Source organism: Anolis sagrei, chromosome 4 (assembly GCF_037176765.1).
Source record: "Anolis sagrei isolate rAnoSag1 chromosome 4, rAnoSag1.mat, whole genome shotgun sequence".
NCBI classification, from domain to species: domain Eukaryota; kingdom Metazoa; phylum Chordata; class Lepidosauria; order Squamata; family Dactyloidae; genus Anolis; species Anolis sagrei.
In genome coordinates, this window is record NC_090024.1 from 44,122,686 (window position 1) to 44,146,125 (window position 23,440).

Genomic DNA, 23,440 nt, shown 5'->3' on the forward strand with positions numbered 1-23,440 from the left:
CGGTGTCAAACGGCACCTACAGTGTAAATGCCCCCCTTTAAGAAAAAGTCTTGGTGAGTTCTGGGGAGGAGATTCCTCGCCTCCTAGAACAGGAAGGAGCGCAATTTGGGGGGGGGGGGGCAGAAGAGGGCGAAGTCAGGCTCAACCCAGAGTGTAGTCTACAAAGGGCTGGCTTGGAAGTAAACCCAATGGGTTTGGTCCCCAGACCAGCAACAGCAAACATGGGGACTTGTTTGTTTACCATCTTCCTCGCTCCCTTCCTCCTATTTCCCCGAGACAAGCGAGATCAGGGTTACTAATCTACCTCTTTCCTCCTTTCCTTATTCCTCCTTTTCTTCTTCCTTTCTTTCCATTTCCCTGTCTTCTTTCGTTCGCTCGTTCTTTTCCTCCTCTTTCCTCCTTCTCTTACTTCCCTACCTTTCCTTCATCTTTTCTTTTTCTCTTTCCTTCCTTCTCGCTTCTTCCGTGCTTCCTTCTCCTCCTTCCCTGCCTTTCTTCTCTCTTTCTCATCCTTTTTTCTTCTTAATTCTCTTTCGCTTCCCCCTTCCCTTTCCCTGCCTTCTTTCCTTTCCTCCTGCTTTTCCTCCTTTCTTTCCTTATTCTTGATCCTCTTTCTTTTCTTTCTTCTTTTACGTCCTTTCCCTCCCTCCTCCCTTCCCTTTTCTTCCTCCCTTTACCTTCCTTCTTTCCCTTTCCTTCGTTCGTTCCTCTCTTCCTTTCTTATCCTTCTTTCTTTTCCTTCCCTTTCCCGTCAATTTTTCTGCATTTCTTTCTCCCTCTTTATTTCCTTTCCTCTCACTTCTTCCTGTCTTCCCTCTTTCTTTTCCTCCTTGCTTTCCTCCCTTATCCATCTCTACCTCTTCTTTTTTTCTTTCTTTTTCCTTTCTTCCTTCTTTTACTTCCCTACTTCCCTCCCTTATTTCTCCTTCCCGTTCCCTGCCTTCCTTCTTTTATTCTTTTTTCCTCCTTTCCTCTTTATTCCTTTTTCTCCTTCCCATTCCTTCCTTCCCTCTTCCGTTTCATCCTCTTTCATCCCTTATTCATCCCACCCATTTATTTTCTTCCTTCTTTTATTTCTCTACATTCCCCCCTTTTCCTTCCTTCTTTCCTTTCCGTTCCCAGCCTTCCTTCTTTTATTCTTTTCCCCCTCTCTCCTTATTCATCCCTCCCTCTTTCTTCCTTTCCCCCTTCCCTCTTTCTTCTCTCTTTACTTCCTTATTCCTCCCTCTCTTTAGCTTTTCCTCCTTTTTCTTGCCTTCCTTCTTTTACTTTTATTTGTCCTCCTCTCCTTCTTTCCATATTCCTCCCTTATTTCTTTCTTTCTTTCTCCTTGTCTTCGCTTCCCCTTCCTTTCTTCCTTCCTTCCTTCCTTCCTTCCTTCCTCTCGTTCCCAGCCTTCCTTCTTTTATTTTTTTCCCTCCTCTTCTTTCCTTATTCCTCCCTCCCTCTTTCTTCCTTTTCTTCCTTCCCTCTTTCTTTTATCCTGTTTCCTCCCTTATTCCTCCCTCTTTTGCTTTTCCTCCTTTTTCTTTTCTTCCTTCTTTGACATTTTCCTCCTTCCCTTTCCTTATTCCTTCCTCCCAATTCCTTCCTTTTCCTTGCCTTCCCTCCCCATTTCTTCCTTCCTTCCTCTTCTTACCGTTTCCTGCGTTCTTTCTTTTTCCTCCTCTCCCTTCCTTCCTTCCTTCCTTCCTTCTTCCTCCTTCCTTTTCTTTTCCGTGCCTTCCCTTCCCCATTCCTTCCTTTTCTTCCCGTTTCCTGCCTTCTTCTATTCTTTTTTTCCTCCTCTCTTTCCCCTTTCCCTTCTTTTGCTTCCCTCCCTCCCTCCCTCCTTCCTTCCTTCCTTCCTCTCCTTCCCGTTCGCGGCTTTCTTTCTTTTCCTCTTCCCTTCCTTTTCCCCTTGCCCAGCTCCCTTTCCCCTCCCATGGCCTCTTCCTTGGCGGAAAGGGCTCCTCTCAAAGACCCCGAAGGCGACGTCGTGGGAGGCCGGAGCGAGTCCCTCCTGATGCTTCTCCGGGGCGGCGCTCCCGTGGGCCCGGGGCCCCTTCCTCCTCATCCTGCTCCGGCTCCTTCTCCCTCCGCTCGCTTCCTGGGCGCCCTTTCCCCGGAGGAGCCCTTCCCGACGGGCCCCATGCCCTGCGCCTCGGGCCTGCTGGCCGGCCCCTTCCCCTTCTGCCCCGCCGGCCCTTTCGGGGCGCCCACGCCGGCTCTAGGCCTCCCCCTTCCCCGCCCGGTGCCGGTCTTCGCGGCGCCTTTGCCGCCCAAGAGAGAGCCTCCCTCCGGGCGCCGAGGCCCCGACCGGACGCCGCCCAAGAAGAAGCAGCAGCAGCAGCAACGAGGCCCCGACGGAGCTCCCCGCAGCAGCCCGCCCGCCGGCTACTGCTTCTCTTCCCAGGACCTGCAGGCGGTGCTCTACGGAGCCGGTAAGGAGGCGAAAGAGGGGGAAGGAGCGTCTGTACTACAGGCTTAACGCAGTTTCATACCTCTCTTTTCAGTACCTGAGTATTCATTTGATCGCTTCCCGTCGTGGGAGTCCTATGGAACCCTTCCAATGCTTTGGAGTCCTAGAATGTATAGTTTGGGGTAGCTACGGGCCTGGTTTTGGGGGGGGGGGGGCGGGAGCACTAGCCCAGTGTTTCTCAACTTGGGGGGGGGGGGGTGGCCAAAGACCACCAGAAAACACGGTATTTTCTGTCATAGGGGTTCTGTGTGGGAAGTCTCACCCAATTCTATTGTTAATGGGGTTCAGAATAGTCTTTGATTGTAGGTGAACTATAAATCGCAGCAACTACAACTACCAAATGTTAAGGTATCTTTCCCCCAAACTCCACCAGTGTTCACATTTGGGCACATTAAGTATCCCTGCCAAGTTTGGTCTGGATCCATCATTGTTTGAGTCCACAATGCTCTCTGGATGTAGGTGAACTACAACTCCCAAACTCAAGGTCAGTGCCCACCAAACCCTTCCAGTATATTCTGTTGGTCATGGGAGTTCTGTGTGCCAAGTCTGCTTCAATTCCATCCTTGGTGGAGTTCAGAATGCTCTCTTTGAATGTAGGTGAACTATAAATCCCAGCTACTACAATTCCCAAATGTCAAGATCTTTTTTTCCCAAACTCCACCAGTGTTCACATTTGGGCATATTGAGCATCCATGCCTAATTTGGTCCAGATCCCATCATTGTCTGAGTCCACTGGGCTCTCTGGATGTAGATGAACCACAACTCCCAAACTCAAAGTCAATGCCCACCAAACCCTTCCAGTATTTTCTGTTGGTCATAGGAGTTCTGTCTATCAAAATCGGTTGAATTCCATTGTTGGTGGAATTCAGAATGCTCTTTAATTGCAGGTTAACTTTAAATCCCAGCAACTACAACTCCCAAATGACAAAAATCAATCTTCCCCCAACCGCACCAGTATTCAAATTTGGGCATATTGGGTATTTGTGCTAAATTTGGTCCAGTGAATGCAAATAAATCCTGCATATCAGATATTTACATTACGATTCATAACAGTAGCAACATTACTGTTATGAAGGAGCAATGAAAATAATGTTATGGTTGGGGTTCACCACAACATGAGGAACTGTGTTAAGGGGTCACGGCATTAGGAAGGTTGAGAAATACTGCCTCACAGCCTATGAGGATGCCTGCCATGGATATGTGTGAAATATCAGGAGAGAATGCTTCTGGAATATAGCCATAAGTTCTACTATGATGATGGAGGCAATCCATAGCACACAGATGTTTAGGATGAAGGTTTGTGGAAAGCTTTGAGCAGGCATGGTCCAACTTGGTTAAGCGGCTGAGGGGGAAAAGGAAAGGGCCTGAAGCTGTGAGGAATGGTGGGAGTTGGATCCAAAACACCTGGAAGGCCCAAGTTGGACCATGTCTGCCTTAGGGATTCCTCTCTGTTCAACTTTCCACACATAACCTACAGCAATTCAGAATGGCTAGACTAGTAAGCAACCCTTGGAGAAATATATCCAATCCCGAACTTAGATCAGAACTCTTTTCCCCGCAGGAATGGAATAACCTGGAAGGGGTGGGAAGGTGGTAGTTATTAAGTGGCCTAAAAGGAAGCAGGCCTGTGTAGTTCAATCCATTAATTGGCCAGGAGGATCAATACTGTAATTACGGCTAAATTTAATATGCTTTCCCTCCCTAAAGTCCTCGGCAAATATACTGTAATGACTTCTGATGGGGTTGCTGTTACCAATTTATCTAGAGCTCTTCAGCTTGACAATCTTCTTCAGACTATGACTTAGCTGAAAGGAAGCCACTGAGTTTCTTCTCCTGTTCCTAAAATATTTTGGTCGTGGAATTAATGTAATATTAGTTTCTGTTGAAGGTGAATCCTGTACATGTTTGCTCAGAGGCCATCTGATGGAATACAGTGGGGCTTGTGCTCCAATAAACGGATACAGGATGGCAGCTGAGATACCCCAAGACAAAAGGGAGAGGAAATGTCCAGAAATTTGAAAATTGTTCATCATAAAAAATGCCACAAGATTGTTTGTCCCTTCCTCACTTTCTACATGCAGCTCAAGAAACATACCCTTTCTGGAGCCTTGAGAAAAGACTTCGAAAATATATAAGTGCAAATATATAAAAATATAAATATACAAAATATATAAATATATAAATATAAATATATAAAAATAAATATATAAGTGTAAATATATAAAAATAAAATATAAATATACAAAAAATATAAAAATAAATATATAAAAATAAATATAAATATATAAGTGTAAACCTATAAATATAAAAATATAAATATACAAAAGTATAAATATATATGTGTGTGTATGAATATAAATATATAAAATAAATATAAATATATAAAATAACAATATATAAAAATATAAATATACAAAACTATAAAAAGTTAAATATACATATGTGTGTATGAATATAAATATATAAATATAAAATATATAAAAATAAATATATAAAATAAATATAAATACATAAGTGTAAATATATAAATAAAAATATATTAAATAAATATAAATATATAGAAATAAATATATAAATAATAATATTTATGAATAATAATTCAGGACTTGAATTATTATTCATAAATAATATTATTGAGACTGACAGTTTTGGAGCACAATACTCCTGACCTTACGGTTGTGGGAAAAAACAAAACGAAAGTATGGATCCTTGATGTTGCATTCCTAGGTGACAGCAAAATTGATGAGAAGCAACTGAAAAAGCTTACATAATATGAGGATTTCAAGCTCAAACTAGAAAGACTCTGCCACAAGCCAGTAAAGGTGGTCCCAGTGGTGATTGGCACACTGGGTGCAGTGCCTAATGACCTTGACCTGCATTTAAAAACAATCTGCACTGACAAAATTACCATCTCTGAGCTACAAAAGGCCACCCTACTCTGATATGCATGCATTATTCCCCAATACATCACACAGTCCTAGAAGTGTCCGATGTGTGATCCAATACAACAGCCAGCATAGTGAACTTGTTTGCTGTGGACTCATCTTGTTGTGTATCTAATAATAATAATAATAATAATAATAATAATGTTTTCAGTCTTGATATATTTATTTACTACTATTATGACATTGGCACCACTTTAATTGTGATGACAATCCTACTTTAGCCAGGGATTTGTAGTACTTGGGATTCTGTAGCACATTCCCTTCAATGACAACACTGTCAGAGAACTCGGAGGTCCCTCACCAAACTACAAATCCCAGACCTCCATAAATTTTAGAACTTGTATGGTTGTGGTATGCCTCTCGTCCTTGATGAGAAAAATAGAGCGTGGGAGACAATTTGAGATTTGATTATTCTGATGTGTCAAAGATCTGGCCTTGGATGTCCTTCATTATTTTGTACTTTCTCAGAGACGCGTCCACCTTGTAGAATGAGTGCACTTTGACACCACTTTAACTGCCATGGTTCAATGGTATGGAATCATGGAATTGATAGACTGGCAAGCCAGCAGTATTTTTTTTTTTTTTTTGGCAGAGAAGGTTCAAAACTTTGTCAAACACCCATGATTCCATAGAACTGAGCCATGGCAGTTCAAGTAGCGTTGAACTGCATTCATGCTACAGTACAGATGCACTCCAGGCATCAGAATAGTGCAGATACCCCATGACCCGTTGAGCTCCATGGGATGTGGCTCTGAGCAGGCAGGCATACAAGAGCTCTTTCTGCTTTCCTCCCCTTTTAGGAGTATTGGACACCCAACCTCCAATCTTGGACAGAGTGGCTTTACAACTTCCTGAAGGTAATTAAATGAAATGTGTGTATGGAGAAGGAAGAAGGGCAAGGGGAATTGTATTATCTGGGTTTGAATGCTTCTGACCCACTTTGGCTGCCTGTCTCCCTTTCTGCCTGCAGGGCTGACGGTGCTGCAGAAGGTCTCACCAGAGGGGCCACAGCTGGGCGTCTTCTGCACCCAGACCCTCCCCAAAGGGCTGCGCTTCGGCCCTTTCCAGGGCAAGATTGTCAACACCACTGAGATCAAGACCTATGATGACAACTCCTTGATGTGGGAGGTACCTGCTGTTCTCTTGCTTGGGACAAGAGGGTTTTTAAAATCGTGTCAGAAGCTATTTGAGAAACTGCAAGTCACTTCTGGTGTGAGAGAATTGGCTGTCTGCAGAGACGTTGCCCAGGGGACGCCTGGATGTGGTACCATCCTGTGGGAGGTTCTCTCAGGGATAAGAGGGTGTGTGTTTGTGATATACCACTTCATCACACTAGAGAAAGAAATCCCCTTAAAATCTGATTTCTGCCTCCTGCAGAATTCTGGGGTTTGTAGTTTAGGGAGGCTGTTAAAGGCTCCTCCCTAAACAACAAACCCCAGAATTCTACAAGAAGTAGAAACTGGATTTAAGTGGATTTTTCTCTCTAGTGTGATGAGGCCCATAGAAGGATGGCAGTAACATGATGACAGGGTTTTGGAGAGAGATAGTCCAGAAAAGTTGAATTTTCCAACTTACTCCTGCGCACATGGACACAGGATTGCAACTTTGGACTTGGCGGGAGGATCCTTAGCTGATCTTTGTGGGCAGTGTGTGAGCAGAGCTATAGCTCAGGCATGGACAAACTTTAGCACCCCAAGTGTTTTGGACTTCCAACTCCCACAATTCCTAACTGCCAAGTCCAAAACCTCTAGAGAGTTGAAGTTTATCCATGCCTGATCTATAGATCCTATTCCCCAACTCCTGATGAATGGTTCTCTGTCTACTTCTCCTTCACTCCCTGCCCCAGATCTTCGAGGATGGCCACTTGAGCCACTTCATCGATGGCAAAGGTGCCTCGGGCAACTGGATGGCACTGGTGAACTGTGCCCGTTTCCCTGAGGAGCAGAACCTGGTTGCAGTCCAGTGCCAGAGCAAGATCTACTACGAGAGCTGCAAGGCCATCCCTCCTGGCCAAGAGCTGCTTGTCTGGTATGGTGACGGGTACCTGCAGTTCCTGGGCATCCCCCTCAGCCTCAAGGGCACCCTGGAGGCCAAGTGTGCCCAGCACCACCCTGAAGGTTAGTAGCCAACCTCTTTATAAGCAGAGGGAGGGAGGGAGGGGAGGCCACGCCTTCTGGTGGGGTAGGCAAGTTACAATTCCTATTAAACCATGTAACAGGATTGTTGTTCCTGGGCAATCAATGTCATTTCGTAATTTGTTCTACCCTAAAAGCATGGGAAATGCTTATTAAACTGCAAAAACTTTGTTTCTGCAGGATGTCCTGTAGCACATTTCTCAATAAATAGCTCATAGTCTCAACCAATTCAAGATATGTATTGTTGAAAGCTTTCATGGCCAGAATCACAGGGTTGCCATAGATGCCTGCCATAGATGTGGGCAAAATGTCAGGAGAGAATGCCTCTGGAACATGGCCATACAGCCCAGAAAACTCAGAGCAACCCAATTCAACATAGTTTGTGGCACCCACAAAGACAACATTTCTGGAGTATAACAACTACTTTCAAAGTAAGCACCACACAATTAAACAGGAAATAACACTTTCAGACTAGGACTTTTTTTAAAAAAAAATTGTTACATAGTGTTATCTGCCAGGAGTTGTAATCCAGATTTTCTCAAAACTCTGGAATTAGTCATTATATCAATTACATTTGGATGCACACATTATATGGTTCTCAAAGGAGTTCTGCTTGCTTGAAAGAGCATTGGAAACGCCCCCAGGTAACTTAAAAACTGTAGCCTGCAGTGCATCTACCTTGTAGAATGAGTGCAGTTTGACAGCACTTTAGCTTTATTTATATCTCCCACCCTGGACCTTCCAGAGATATAGAAACCCAATGTTCCTAGTTTCAAATAAACTTCACAACCTCTGAGGATGCTTGCCACAGATGCAGGTGAAAAATCAGGAGAGAATACTTTTAGAACATGGCCAGACAGCCCGAAAAACCTACAACCCAGAATTAAATATCACTGGTATTTTTAAAAAAATGAGTTAAAATTCATAAAAACATATTCAAAATTAAAAACCACAGCATCCTTCTTTAAAACAGATCTGTTGTGGCTGCAATCGCTTTTATTCCAACTAGAAAGAGACCAAGGCTGCATCTACACCAGGATTGAGCCCTGGTGTCAAACTATATTAATTCTACACTGTAGATACAGCCTTAGCCTCATTCTAAAAGCAATGGCAACCCCACCAGGCTTGTGCTTTTTTTTTTTTTTTACACTTAATCTGGTGCTTCCAATTGAAAATGTGACCACTCCCATACCATTATATATCTCTTTTTTCCAGCAGAATTGCAGATGATAATCAGTATGTCCTCCTACTTAAGGACACAATGGCTCAGAAAGAGGAGAGTGATTAACATACTCTGTTTTGTAACTAGGGAAAAAGTGTTTCTCACTCCAGGGGAATTTTACCTAAGGCAACATGCCAATGGTTTCTTTTGGACATGTCCTGTAGGCAGGCAGCCTGTGAATGAATCAGGGCTAAAATTGGAGGCATTTTAGAAGCTTCTGTTTCATTCACCCTGAAACTCACTATGGCAGTTTTATTGGTTTAGAAACAAACTTTTTTTAATTCTCAAATTCTCTATTTCATTCATCATCTGCTGCTTTCTGATCTTTTTCAGGAAATGGCTGGAAAAATGTGATCACTTGCTCTCCATGATGTTTTGAAAAACTTGTTTGGTTTCCTTACATTTACTGTAAAATTAATGCATGTAGCAATATGGATATGTCCCCATGACTTTCATTAGGTGGCTCCAATTAGGAAAAATAATCTTTTATTTCAAAATTGCTTTTGGTTTTCCTGTTAATGTTACCATATTCTTTTACATTTCTGTTGCTCTCTAAAAATAAAATAAGCATTTATGTATGGCTTGTTGGGCGAGTGGGATTATTAACAAAAGACCCTCCCCATAAATGTGCAGCAGAGCAACTTAGTAGCAGCATGACCCATTACAAGTAGCCCAAAGTGATAAAAAGAACAAAAACACACAGGAGGCTTTTCTTTATAGCAAAATAATATAGTTGCACTATTTACAAAAGCAAGGTTTCCATGACAAAAATAAAGTCCAGTCTTCGCACTGGAGCTTCACACATGAGGCTTCTCATACTGAGGCTTACCTCACACTATTTATTTATTTATTTATTTATTTATTTATTATTTCGTATACTTCTACCCCGCCCTTCTCAACCCCCGAGGGGGAACTCAGGGCGGCTTACAAAATGGCACAATTCGATGCCTACACAATAATACAACAAACGTATAAAAACAACAGTTAATAAACAGTTATAACAATTAAAACAACAATATATATCACAGTCAATAAGCCAATCTCATGCACAGCGTTCGCCAACTCAGAGTCCATACTTCATTCCACATTGTCTATTCCTATCCGTCATCGTAGTCCTTTATTTATCTGCCAGATTGCCCAAACGCCTGGTCCCACATCCATGTTTTTAATTTCCTTCTAAAGGAAAGGAGGGATGTCGCTGATCTAATTTCCCCGGGGAGTGAATTCCATAGGTGAGGGGCCACCACTGAGAAGGCCCTGCTCCTTATCCCCGCCAATCTCACTTGTGATAGAGGCGGGGCCGAGAGCAGAGCCTCCCCAGAGGATCTTAAACTCCGAGGTGGGACTAAGGCCTATTCTCACACAGAGAGGCTTCTCTCACACATAGAGCTCTCTCAGACTGAGACATTACCAAGCAACAGGCATGCCTTGTTTATATTGAACTGCAGCCTTGCTGAGTCATTGTATCCATTTAAATCTTTCAGTGCTTGACTCACATTTTTGCAATTAAAAAATCCTAGTTAATATTTAATATTTCTGACATGGCTAATATTGCATAGTTCTTGATGTTAATCCTCACACCAGCAGTGAGTTCTATGTAATTTGGATATGTTAACTCAGAATTAAGACACCACTTCCCCCAATGGACTTGTTGTATGCCTTCAGTTCATTTCTGACTTATGGTGACCTTGAAATTGTACTTATGGGGATTTCTTTGTCTGAGGCTGAGAGAGAGAGAGATGGCCAAGGTCACTCAGTGGGTTTCCATGGCTCAGCAAGGTTTTGAGTCCTTGTTTCCAGTTGTAGTCCAATTTTCTAAACCACGGCACTGTGCAGCTCTCATACTCCCAGTTTACTGCAGTCCCTAATCAATGTTTAGATCTGGAACCCATTTGTTTTATTAGTTATTTAGCCAGCCTCATGTGATGTGAAGCTTAACGAATGGAGAAACACTTTGTTTTTCTCTTTCATTTGTGTAATTTTGTAATACTGAAGACAGAGTAAAATAATAATATACTATGAGTAGAAGAGCCCCCAGTGGTGCAGCAGGTTAAAGCGCTGAGCTGCTATACTTGCTGACAGAAAGGTCGGCGGTTTGAATCTAGGGGGCGGGGTGAGCTCCTGCAGTTAGGCCCAGCTTCTGCCTACCTTGCAGTTTGAAAACATGCAAATGTGAGTAGATCAGTAGGTACTGCCTTGGCAGGAAGGTAACTGCACTCCATTCAGTCATGCTGGCCACATGACCTTGGAGGTGTCTATGGACAACTCCGGCTCATTGGCTTAGAAATGGAGATGAGCACCACCTACCAGAGGCGGATATAACTAGACTGAATGTCAAGGGGAAACCTTGACATTTTATGAGTAGAAGAAACTGGTAGATTCACACTTGAGTATTACTTATTTGTTTTGTATTTATTTGCCAAAGAAAACCCTATGAAATTCATAGATTGACTGGTGACTTGAAGGCATATACACACACACAAGTGTTAAAAGGATAGTTTTAATAATATTGGCAATTTCGGGATGAGATGAAAATTAACTTGCTTTCATTTAATATTTGCAGAAAAAGAAACTCAGAATGGCAGTAGTTCAGAATTTAGATTTATCCTATTTTTTCATTTTAGCCATACCATTTTGTGACCTTCTCAACGAAATATGTTTCAAAATGTCATTTTGACTCAGAAGGAAGCCCAAATGAATTTATTGGAGTTTATTCCCACTCAGACTTTCTGCCTTCTACACTGGGCTCTGAAAAAATATTGTTTCCACCCCTACAGAGTCATTGGAGGGCTATAAATGTGAACAGTGTGGGAAGGTCTTTGCCTACAAATACTATCGGGACAAGCATCTGAAGTACACGCGATGTGTGGACCAAGGGGACAGGAAGTTTCCATGCCATCTTTGTCGCCGATCCTTTGAAAAAAGAGACCGCCTAAGGATCCACATTCTCCACGTCCATGAGAAGCGCAGGCCTCATAAAGTAAGGAGAGCCACAGTAGGTCTTCTATTCATACTTTCAAAAGCTTTTGAGGGTGCCAACTGGTTACAAAGGCATTCTTCCGGGTGACAGGAAGGGTGTGCCCTACCTTGCAGCATTTGAAGTAGTAGCACCAGCAGAAGAGAGAATGCTTTTAAGCATATACAGAGTGCTGCCTTACTTTACATTTGAATAAGCAAGGCATTTGCAATACCTGGAAAGCCATGCGTTTCCAGCAATTGCTATTTAGTAAATACTAAAGCACCTGGAGTCAGTATATTTATTATAACTTTATAACTATTATCATACATCTGAAATTTGAGAATTACAGATAGAAGAATTATTAAGTATTTAAACAAATGCAGAGAAGAGAATTCTACTCTACTGCCAGTTTTAGTCATGTCTTCAATAAAATTTAATAATTCAAGCTGAAGCGAATAAAAGAGCGATTACTTCAAGTGGCATATTTTAAAGACCAGCACATTTCTTGAAGGACTTCAGAATTTTTGCAGGGGAGGATTTCTTACAACGGAGTACGATCCTATCCCTTTGTACTCAGCAAGTTACATTGCTAAATATGGCTTGCTGACTTCGGAAGGTCCCAGATACAATTCCAAATGTCACCCAGTACATTTGAAAAATGTCCGCCCCAAACTCAGGTGAGCCATTGCCAGTACTGAAAATATTGCACTAGATGGACCAATAGTCTGATCAATATAAAGTAGCATCCTAATGCTAAGTATATAAAAGTTAATTTCCATGCAGTTGCCTCATTCCTTGCCAGGCTCTCACAGATAAGCAGGATAGAGAAAAGAGATACTCCTTCTTTGAATTTCTGTACCATGAGGGTAGTCAATAATCAATGGTAAAAATAGCTAGTGTTTACCAGACAATAAACAATGGTAAAATAGCTAGTGGTGCAGTATAGTGTAGTGATTTGATTACTGAACTGGGAAACAGCGTTCAGATCCCCACACGGACGTGGACACCACTCCCCCTCGATGGACTGTCACCTTGTCGTGGTGAGGGGGCTTGCGTGTTCCGATGAACCTGTAGGCACAACAACTGGAGTCGTGCACTCCCAGGAGTGGCTGCGGGGGAGGTCCCAGACCAAGCACAGTCCGAAGACCCAAAGACCTCAACGGCGGAGCAGGCGGAGGATAACATGGCACATGTTACAACGGCTGCGAAGGCGGAAGAAGGCTGCAACAGACTGAGAAGCCACGGTCATTGTGTTAAACTACATCACCAGTGGAACCTCACTCTGTGAAGTCTGTGTTGATCAGTTGTGCACTGACCTCCACACATTAAAAAAAACCACGCACAGGCGTCTTCCAAAGAAAATAAAAACAAACCAACCAAAGTCCCATGGCGATCAGCGAGTGGCGACGGGGGCAGGACTGTGAAATCTGGAAGCCCCTAGTCACAGACTGGCACATGGGCGGTGGGTACGCACTCAGTCGTTCTACCTCAAGGTCCAAGGCAGTTGAGTAGTTCGGCAGCTGTATCCGCGACTGAGCAGCCGTTTTGAGGACCCACTCTGCTCACCCCACATGGGGAGGGGGCTAGAAAAGGTGCCCTAAACATAGTCTGCCTCACTTATCCCTGACTGGACTGCCGCGTCCAGTGGGGTCACCACCCTGCGGCCAAAAAAGAAAAATGAACTTCGGTACATAGAACGTACGGACTCTGATGGACAACAGTGGCAGTGAACGCCCCGAACGCAGAACTGCCATCATTGCAAGGGAGCTGGGACGCTTCAACATCGACATAGCAGCCCTTCAGGAGACCCGGAGAGCAGGAGAGGGACAGCTGAAGGAAGAAAAAGGAGGCTACACCTTCTTCTGGAAGGGACTGCCCGAAAAAGATCAAAGAATGCACGGAGTTGGCTTCGCCATCAGAAATGATCTGATGAAACATCTGTCCGAAGCACCCACTGGCATCAACGAACGACTCTCAACCCTCCGAATCGATCTTGCCAAAAACCAACGGGCAACCATCATAAGTGCCTATGCACCAACACTAGATGCTGACGAAGACATCAAGGAGAAATTCTACTGTCAGCTGGACAACGTCCTATCAGGGATATCTAAGGAGGACAAAATCATCCTCCTGGGGGACTTCAATGCAAGAGTTGGGCGAGACTTCGACCTGTGGCCAGGAACCATCGGAAAAGACGGGGTTGGAAACAGCAACTCAAATGGCATCCTGCTTCTCACCAAATGTGCAGAGCACAACCTTGTCATCACCAACACGCTCTTCCGCCAGAAAAACAAGTTCAAGACATCATGGAAGCACCCCCGGTCAAAGCATTGGCACCTCTTAGACTATGTAATCACACGTGCCAGAGACCGCCGTGACGTGCTCCTCACAAGAGCTACCGGGCTGAATTCAAAGTGCTGGCGTTGGCCTTTAAAGCCCTAAACGGTTCCGGCCCAAGCTACCTATCTGACTGCATCTCTGCCTATGAACCCACCAGGAGTTTGAGATCTTCCGGGGAGACCCTGCTCTCGATCCCGCCTGCTTCTCAAGCTCGGCTGGCGGGGACGAGAGATAGGGCCTTTTCTGTGGTGGCCCCCCGGCTTTGGAACACCCTCCCCATAGAGGTACGATCAGCCCCTTCGCTGAGGTGTTTCGGAAAAGATTGAAGACATGGATGTTTAAACAAGCATTCGGTTAATCCGTTGTAACGAATTGTGATGACTAAGGATTGGTTATACACGGACGATGAATTTTGGATTACGATTCCAGTTATGAGATGCATAGGATTGTTATTGGTGGCCCAATAATTTGTACTGTATATGTGTTTTATGCTTTTAACTGAATATTGTTTTTTAAATGTTGTAAACCGCAATGAGTCGCCGATTTAGGCTGAGATATTAGCGGTATACAAGTGCATTAATAAATAATAAATAAATAAATAAGAGCCATGACAGGTGCTGACGACTGCTGGACTGACCACAGGCTAATTCGATCCTCGATGGCTATCAAGATCGCTCCCAAGCGCAGACTCCAAGGAAGGAAGACAAGGCGCAAAATGAACACCCAAGCCCTTCAGGAGCCCTCCAGACGAGCCCATCTCCAAACAGCACTCAAGGACCATCTACCTACAGTACACCCCGAAAATGTTGAGGAACATTGGAACAAACTGAAGACCTCCATCATCCAAGCCTGCGAAGAAACTATTGGATACCAAGCCAAGAAACATCAAGACTGGTTTGATGAAAATGACATCGAGATCCAACAGCTAATTGACAAGAAAAGGAAAGCCTTCCAAGCATGGCAGAGAGACATCAACTGTGCTGCTAAGAAAAAGATCTATGCCAGTGCAAAAGCTGAGGTCCAAAGAAGGACAAGAGAGCTCAAGAACATCTGGTGGACAAAGAAGGCCGAAGAAATCCAACACCTGGCAGATACCCATAATGCTCAGGGATTTTTCAAAGCCACAAAGGTCATCTACGGACCAAGAAACCATGGCATACAGCCTCTACGCTCATCAGATGGAACCAAACTCCTGAAGGACCAAAACGCAATTGCACTACGTTGGAAAGAACACTACCAAAGCCTCCTGAACCGCAGCTCCAACGTGGCCGAAGAGGTCCTCTCACAAATCCCACAACAACCAACCAGGGATGAGCTTGCAGCACTGCCTAGTTTGGAAGAAGTCAGCAATGCCATCAGCCAACAGAAGAATAACAAAGCCAGTGGACCAGATGGGATCCCTGCTGAAATCTTTAAAGAGGGAGGACCTGAGCTGACACACCAACTCCACCAGCTCATAGAAAAAGTGTGGGTGACCGAGAAAATCCCAGCAGATTTCAAGGACGCCACCATCATCACCCTCTTCAAAAAAGGGGAAAGAACAGACTGCGGAAACTATCGAGGTATCTCCCTTCTAACCTCCGCTGGGAAAATCCTCGCAAGAATCCTTGCAAACCACCTTCTGCCCCTCTCAGAAGACACCCTCCCAGAATCCCAGAACGGCTTCCGCCCCTCCAGAGGAATTGTGGACATGATCTTCACTGCACGACAGCTCCAAGAAAAATGCAGGGAACAAAACCAACCTCTGTACATGGCATTCATCGACCTTGCAAAGGCATGCGACACAGTGAATCGCAGCGCTCTCTGGACCATCCTCCACAAAATCGGGTGCCCTAACAAATTTGTGAACATCCTGCGGCTCCTCCATGATGACATGATGGCAACAGTCTTGGACAGCAGTGGCTCCCAAAGTGACCCATTTAAGGTGGAATCGGGTGTCAAACAGGGATGTGTTATTGCCCCAACTCTATTCTCCATCTTCATCGCTATGATACTTCACCTTGTTGATGGGAAGCTTCCCACCGGAGTGGAAATAATCTATCGGACAGATGGCAAGCTATTCAACCTCAGCAGACTGAAAGCCAAAACCAAGGATACAACAACATCTGTTATAGAACTCCAGTATGCTGATGACAATGTCGTTTGTGCGCATTCAGAAGATCTACAAGCCACTCTAAACACCTTCGCAGAAGCATACGAGAAGCTCGGCCTGTCACTGAACATTGAGAAAACCAAGGTGCTGTTCCAGCAGTCGCCAGCCAATCCCTCTCCAATGCCAGTAATACAGCTTAATGGTGTAACATTAGAAAATGTGGACCATTTCCGCTACCTTGGCAGCCACCTCTCCACCAAAGTCAACATCGACGCCGAAATACAACACCGCTTGAGCTCTGCAAGTGCAGCATTTTCCAGAATGAAGCAGAGAGTGTTTGAGGACCGGGACATCCGTAGGGAGACCAAGGTGCTTGTCTATAAAGCTACTGTCCTCCCAACCCTGCTCTATGCCTGTGAGACGTGGACTGTCTACAGACGTCACATGCAACTCCTGGAACGATTCCATCAGCGCTGCCTCTGGAAAATCCTGCAAATCTCCTGGGAGGACAAGCGGACAAACGTCAGTGTGCTGGAAGAAGCAAAGACCACCAGCATTGAAGCGATGGTCCTCCAACATCAACTCCGCTGGGCCGGCCACGTTGTCCGGATGCCTGACAACCGTCTCCCAAAGCAGTTGCTCTACTCCGAACTTAAGAACGGAAAACGAAACGTTGGTGGACAGGAAAAGAGATTTAAAGATGGGCTCAAAGCCAACCTTAAAAACTCTGGCATAGACACTGAGAACTGGGAAGCCCTGGCCCTTGAGCGCTCCAGCTGGAGGACAGCTGTGACCAGCAGTGCTGCAGAATTTGAGGAGGCACGAGTGGAGGGTGAAAGAGAGAAATGTGCCAGGAGGAAGGCGCGTCAAGCCAACCCCGACCGGGACCGCCTTCTACCTGGAAACCAATGCCCTCACTGCGGAAGAAGATGCAGAGCAAGAATAGGGCTCCACAGCCACATACGGACCCACAGAGAAATCCATAACGGAAGACCATCTTACTCGTCCAATGAGGGATCGCCTAAGTAAGTAAGTAAGTAAGTAAGTAAGGACACCACTGGGTAACCCTGGGAAAGTTACATTCTCTCAACCTATGAGGAAAGGAATGGCAGACTTCTAAGCAAGTCTTGCTAAGAAAACATAGGTTGGAAACAACTTGAAGGCACACAACAACAACAAATCTCAACATCCGAATCAATGTCTGTGTTAACAAATATTGATTATTTTGAAACTACATAGACTTACTTTAGTAGGCATAGATAAAACAATAACCATGTGCCAGGTGTTAGTCTTTTGTGTGGGTTTTGGGCTGACATGTTCCTTTACTTTCTTTGAAGAGTGTGCTGGAGGCTCCTTCTTTGGAGACTTTTAAACAGGCTGGATGGCCATCTGTTGGGTTGCTTTGAATGTGATTTTCCTGCTTCTTGGCAGGGGGTTGGACTGGGTGGCTCACAAGGTCTCTTCCAACTGTTATGATTCTATGATTCTAAAATCCAGTGTCCATACATGAATCACTGTACAGATACTGATTGCACAGAACCAACAGATCAGGACTGTTGCTGCAGTTTTGTTGTTTGCAGAGCAGTCTTATGTATGTTCATCTCAAATGCTACTATGAATTTATATATGTGTTGTTATAGCTGTAGAACCATTACATGTTTTTTTCTCTCATTTCAGTGTAGTATATGTGCTAAAAGTTTCTCGCAGTCATCCAGTCTAAACAAGCACATGAGGGTACACTCTGGGGAACGGCCTTATAAATGTGTCTATTGCAACAAGGTAAGGACAGTCACATTCCAGTGCTATTTTCTTGGGAAGTAAAATGCTATGCTCTGTTTTATGTTTATTTCCCCATGTTATTTTTAAAAAATACTTTGTGCTCCTATCTTGATTAGTACTCATCTTGTTAAATGTGATACAGAAAACTCAACTCTGTTAAGGTAAAGGGAAAGGCTTTCTCCTGACATTGTGTCTAGTCGTGTCTGACTCTGGAGGGCAGTGTTCATCTCCATTTCTAAGCCGAAGAGCCAGCGTTGTCTGTAGACTCCTCCATGGTCATGTGGCCAGCATGACTGCATTGAGCACTGTTACATTCCTGCAGTAGTGGTACCTATTGATCTATGCACATTTGCAAGTTTTCAAACTGCTAGGTTGGTAGAAGCTGGGGCTAACAGTGGGAGCTCATCCCACTCTCTGGATTCAAACCATTGACCTTTCAGTCAAAAAATGTTTAAGTGGTTTAAACTGCTGCACCCCTGGGGGCTCTAACTCTGTTAACTGTTTATTAATTTAAGATCTGTGGGTGGGGATTTGCTCAAATTAGCTATGTGAACAGAGTAATAGTATATTAAGCTTTTTCAATCAAATTTGCAAACTCATAGTTTTTCCTGTCAAGAAGCAGTCTGACTCAGTATGAACTTGCAACGAATCCTATCTATACCTATAGGGTTTGGGGTTGGCTTTCTCGTTCCTAATCACTTGGATCTCATTTTTTCTTCTATTTTCTTCCCTTTCCATTGATTCCCAACAGGCATTCACTGCTTCCAGCATCCTGCGTACTCACATCCGCCAGCATTCTGGAGAGAAACCCTTTAAGTGCAAACACTGCGGCAAAGCATTTGCTTCACACGCTGCCCATGACAGTCATGTACGGCGCACACACAATACTAAAGACAAGTCTCGCACTTGCACGGTGTGTGGTAAAACGTTCTTAGAGCCAGATGAATTCCGCTTCCATACAAAGTTCCATGCATCGATTCAGACGGCAAACTAACACCTGGAGCTTTGCTATTTCTGTCTTCCTCTTTGTGTTGCAACTGGATGTTTTAAAATAGTGCTACCTTTTCAACGGCCATTAGAATTTCAGAATCTGATGTTCACCTCTCAGTAAAACAAATCAGCAAAAGACTAAAAAACAATCCTAAGGTTCCGCATCAAAATGAAATGCAATTTTTGGCCAACAGCTATTCTACCCATGTTTCCAGTGCCATGCCTATTTCAGATGGAAGTGCATTTCCCTGGCTGTGATTATTCCCTTCTTGCTTCCCACCACATTAGTGGATCATTGTATCATTCGACTTGACTCCTTGTTGCTGATATCAAAAAGAAGAATGTTCCTTAGGAAATGTATTATTAACTTAACCTGTTAAAAGAGCAAGGGAAACAATTTGAGAGTTGTTGTGTGTTTTCCGTGCTGTATGGCCATTTTCCAGAAGCGTTATCTCCTGACGTTTCACCAGAGTTGCCAGGATGCCTGCCACAGATTCAGGCAAAATTTCAGGAGAGAATGTTTCTGAAACATGGCCATACAGACTAGAAAACACACAACAACCGAGTGATTCTGGCCATGAAAGCCTTCGACAAAATGGAGAGGCTTTTGGAGGCCCTTTTTAAGTTCAGTCATTTGGAGTCACACCATTCAAATGAATTTATTACTGGGATACTCCTGTTGGTTTGTGGGTTGCTGATGGTTTTGGCTGATTTCTCCTTATATCAAGAGAGGGAAAAACTGAGAAAACCACCCTGAATGCTGCCAACAAGGGAAATCTCTGGTGGATCTTGGTCCCTTTTGCAAAGAAATGCAGCTGTTTCATATAGGATGAGTTGAGCTGGTCTCTACCATTTAAAATTTTATTCTGGTTCTTATGAATTCACATGCATTTTAGCTGGACTATTTTCCTTTATCTTGTCCTGCTACTTTGAGTGAATGGAGGCTATACCACTACCTCCCAGTTTTCATGGCATTAATGTGAGAGGAACTGTAAAAGAAACTTGCATGGGGGAAAGAAGTGTTGTCTTCCAATATTGCACTTTTCAGGCTCTGACACTGAATTTCAAACTAAACTAAATTTAAAAATCAGTTTCAGGTTTCCGTGGGTGCAGCTTTAGATAAGACAGCTCAGAAAATAACTGTTCATGCATGTTCCTTCCTTACCTGTTACCTTTCTGTGTATCTTTTAATGTTTAGATTGCTATAAACAATAAAACTGGTTTTCTTGTGGAATTCCTATCATGATCTGGTATCTTTTAAAATATTGGAAACTCCATAACCTATCGGTAATAAGTGCACCATAACTTTGCTGGAGCCCCCGTTGGTGCAGTGGGTTAGACCGCTGAGCTGTTAAACTTGCTGACTGAAAGGTCATAGATTCGAATCCAGGGAGCAGTGTGAGCTTCTGCTGTCAGCCCCAGCTTCTGCCAACCTAGCAGTTTGAAAACATGCAAATGTGAGTAGAGCAATAGATACCACTTCGGCGGGAAGGTAACAGTGCTCCATGCAGTCATGCTGGCCACATGACCTTGGAGGTATCTATGGACAATGCCGGCTCTTTGGGTTTGAAATGGAGATGACCACCACCCCTCAAAGTCGGACACGACTGGACTTAATGTCAGGGGAAAACCTTTACCTAATCTTATTAAAAAGGTAAAAATGATGTCACATCCATTTGGCAAATGAACATGTGGAGACCACATTTTGAAAACCACTAGTCAAGCAAAAAGCATGACCTTGTTAGATGTCAACTTTTTGAATAAGTGATATTCATAAGCATTAATGTAATGGCACACAGGTAACTCAGCTGTTAGACTGAAGAACCATGTCTTTAAACTGCCAAGGATAAAGACATGCCACTACAATATATATATTTGATTAGCAGAGGATGGTTGTTTCTTTGAAGCTGAAGTTGGTCATCTACTCTCTTTTAAAAACCTCTTGTTTAAAACACGCACTCCAGAGACAAAATGAAGTAGTCTTCTTTGAAAATAACACATCAGGCTTGCTAACAAACTTCTTGCATATAGATGCAGGCAAAACGTTAGGAGAAAATGCCTTTAGAACATGGCCATATAGCCCGAAAAAACCAACAACCCAGCGATTCCGGCCATGAAAGCCTTCAACAATACATTCTTGCATATATTCACCATACAAGCACATTGCTTATTAGAGTTCAGTTAGATAAGATGCAGTGTCTTCTCAGTGTTGAGTACAAAGGGTAGAATACTTAATCAATTCTCCATAGTCTTTAAGTATAGTTGTACTCACTGAAGTCCACAAGTCATACTTCTCTACTAAAGTCCAAACAGCAACATGCATCCACCTCCATTGAGGTCTGATGCAAACTAAATAACAAAAATGGAGTCCTGTGTCTGAAGCCCCTCCCACACCAAAGAGATGTAATCAAATTGGCAAACCAACATGTACATACAGTATAGGTTAACAATCATACATATTTGTAAACAGTTAGTAGAGGCTTGGAAGGTTGCTATTTCCAACATAAAAAATATTTAGTGCATATAACACTGCGTGCAGATTCACAGAGATCTCTGCCAAAGGAGTATATGGCCCAAAACATTGACACTGAAAGCTGGATCAAAGGGGAATTTTTAAAATTGCTCTATATTGTCCTTTTGGAGCTCACATGTATAAAACAATCCCACAGAAACAATAAGACAATAACGCTAAGCTGAAAATTACGGTAAGTGGGAACCAAACGCACCTGTGTATTTCAGCGATGGCAGAGGGCAGGTCACCAAAGGATTACTAGAAAAAGACTTCATTTGTAAAATAAAAACGACCCCCAACCTCTGGATGAGAGGAGCATTATGAATTTTGTTCCTGAGATTGGGAGTGACACAAAAAGATGCTGAGAGATCTAGAATTGTCATTAGAGGCTTGGAAGATCTGTGCCTCAAAGCATCAGATTCAGCTGATATACCAAAGGCAAATGTACCTAGATGGAAATAGCTTTGCCATTGTTATTGAAGCTCTGGTATCTTTCCATTCGGAATATTGTTGTTTCATATGCTGACTTTAAAAATATTTCACTATAGTTCATCCAGTATATGGTCCCAAATGTGGTACATTAGACTGGGAACTAAATTTTAATTCTCAGTGTAGCATACTTTACTTACTTACTTAGGTGATCCCTCGTAGCCGGAGGATAACGGTCCTCCAAGCCTGGTGACTTGGCAATGGGTTCGTATGTGGCCGTGGAGCCCTATTCTTGATCCACGTGTTCTCCTGCAGTGTTTCCAGGTGGAAGGTGGTCCCAGTCAGGGTTGGCTTGATGCACCTTCCTCCTGGCACATTTCTCTCTTTCACCCTCCATTTTTGCCTCTTTGAATTCTGCAACACTGCTGGTCACAGCTCACCTCCAGTTAGAGCACTCTAGGGCCAGGGCTTCCCAGTTCTCGGTGTCTATGCCACAGTTTTTAAGGTTGGCTTTAAACCCATCTTTAAATCTCATAAAATTCACAATGTTCTTGTGAGGAGAAACAAGAAAGAAATCTTTGTATATTACCTTGAGCTTATTGCTGAAAAGATGATAGTCTAGGGCAGTGGTTCTCAACCTGTGGGCCCCAGGTGTTTTGGCCTACAACTCCCAGAAATCCCAGCCAGTTTACCAGCTGTTAAGATTTCTGGGATTTCAAGGCCAAAACATCTGGGGACCCACAGTTTGATAACCACTGGTCTAGGGCTTACTTGATGTTTTACTGACTTCTATAGAGATGGTTTTACTGGGGTTAAGTTAAGTTACTAAAAAAATGAAATTCTCTGTGAACACATTTTGCCAAGAAAACCTTTTTATAGGTTCATGATAGGATTGCTGTAAGTCAGAAAGAAGGTACACAACAGCAATGTATATCCATTTTAAGCCATCTAAAATAATTTGTTGCTCTTAGTTTGGTCCTCATGGGTCAAAATGAGTTTTTTTTTATTACGCTTCCACCTAAACACTTTTACAATACAGGCAGTCCCCAAGTTATGAACAAGAAAGGTTCTGTAGATTTGTTATTAAGTTGAATTTGTATTTAAGTTGGAACTTGTACGTTTTTTTTGTTTGTTTGAGTATAACTCCAGCCAACTTCAGCTTTGGGCAGTATAGGGAAGGGTAACACCCTTGTTATGTTGTCGAAGGCTTTCATGGCCAGAATCACTGGGTTGCTGTGACTTTTCCAGGCTCTATGGCCTTGTTCCAGAAACATTCTCTCCTGATGTTTCACCCACATCTATGGCAGACATCCTCAGAGGTTGTGAAGTTTGTGGAAAAAGGCAAGTGAGGCTTATGTATCTGTAGAATGTCCAGGGTGAGAGAAATAACTCTTGTCTGCTTGAAGCAATTGCGAATGTTGCAATTGATCACCTTGATTAGCACAAATAGCCTTGCAGCTTCAAGGCTTGGCTGCTTCCTGCCTGGGCTACTTTCTTGCAGCTTCAAGGCTTGGCTGCTTGCTTCCTATTATGTTTGTTTTGCTGTCTGTGCCTCTGTTCAGAAGATTACACCTCA

The 23,440-nt window shown here is 43.5% G+C and overlaps 1 protein-coding gene across 1 annotated transcript; it reads left to right on the plus strand.

The window, feature by feature from the left end:
- The first annotated feature begins 1,924 nt into the window (after positions 1-1,924).
- Positions 1,925-18,927, plus strand: PRDM14 (PR/SET domain 14). Its single transcript, XM_067467034.1, has 7 exons — positions 1,925-2,423; positions 6,207-6,263; positions 6,377-6,534; positions 7,253-7,523; positions 11,541-11,743; positions 17,832-17,933; positions 18,685-18,927. Exons 1-7 carry the CDS (start codon positions 1,925-1,927, stop codon positions 18,925-18,927), a joined length of 1,533 nt encoding a protein of 510 aa, XP_067323135.1.
- Positions 18,928-23,440: the final 4,513 nt, after the last annotated feature.

Excerpts from the sequence above, each read along its gene's own strand:
- PRDM14 (XM_067467034.1), top strand. The coding sequence starts at position 1,925 with ATGGCCTCTTCCTTGGCGGAAAGGGCTCCTCTCAAAGACCCCGAAGGC. Across the intron at positions 7,524-11,540 it reads TGCCCAGCACCACCCTGAAG|AGTCATTGGAGGGCTATAAA; the intron begins GTTAGTAGCCAA and ends CCACCCCTACAG. Across the intron at positions 17,934-18,684 it reads AATGTGTCTATTGCAACAAG|GCATTCACTGCTTCCAGCAT; the intron begins GTAAGGACAGTC and ends GATTCCCAACAG.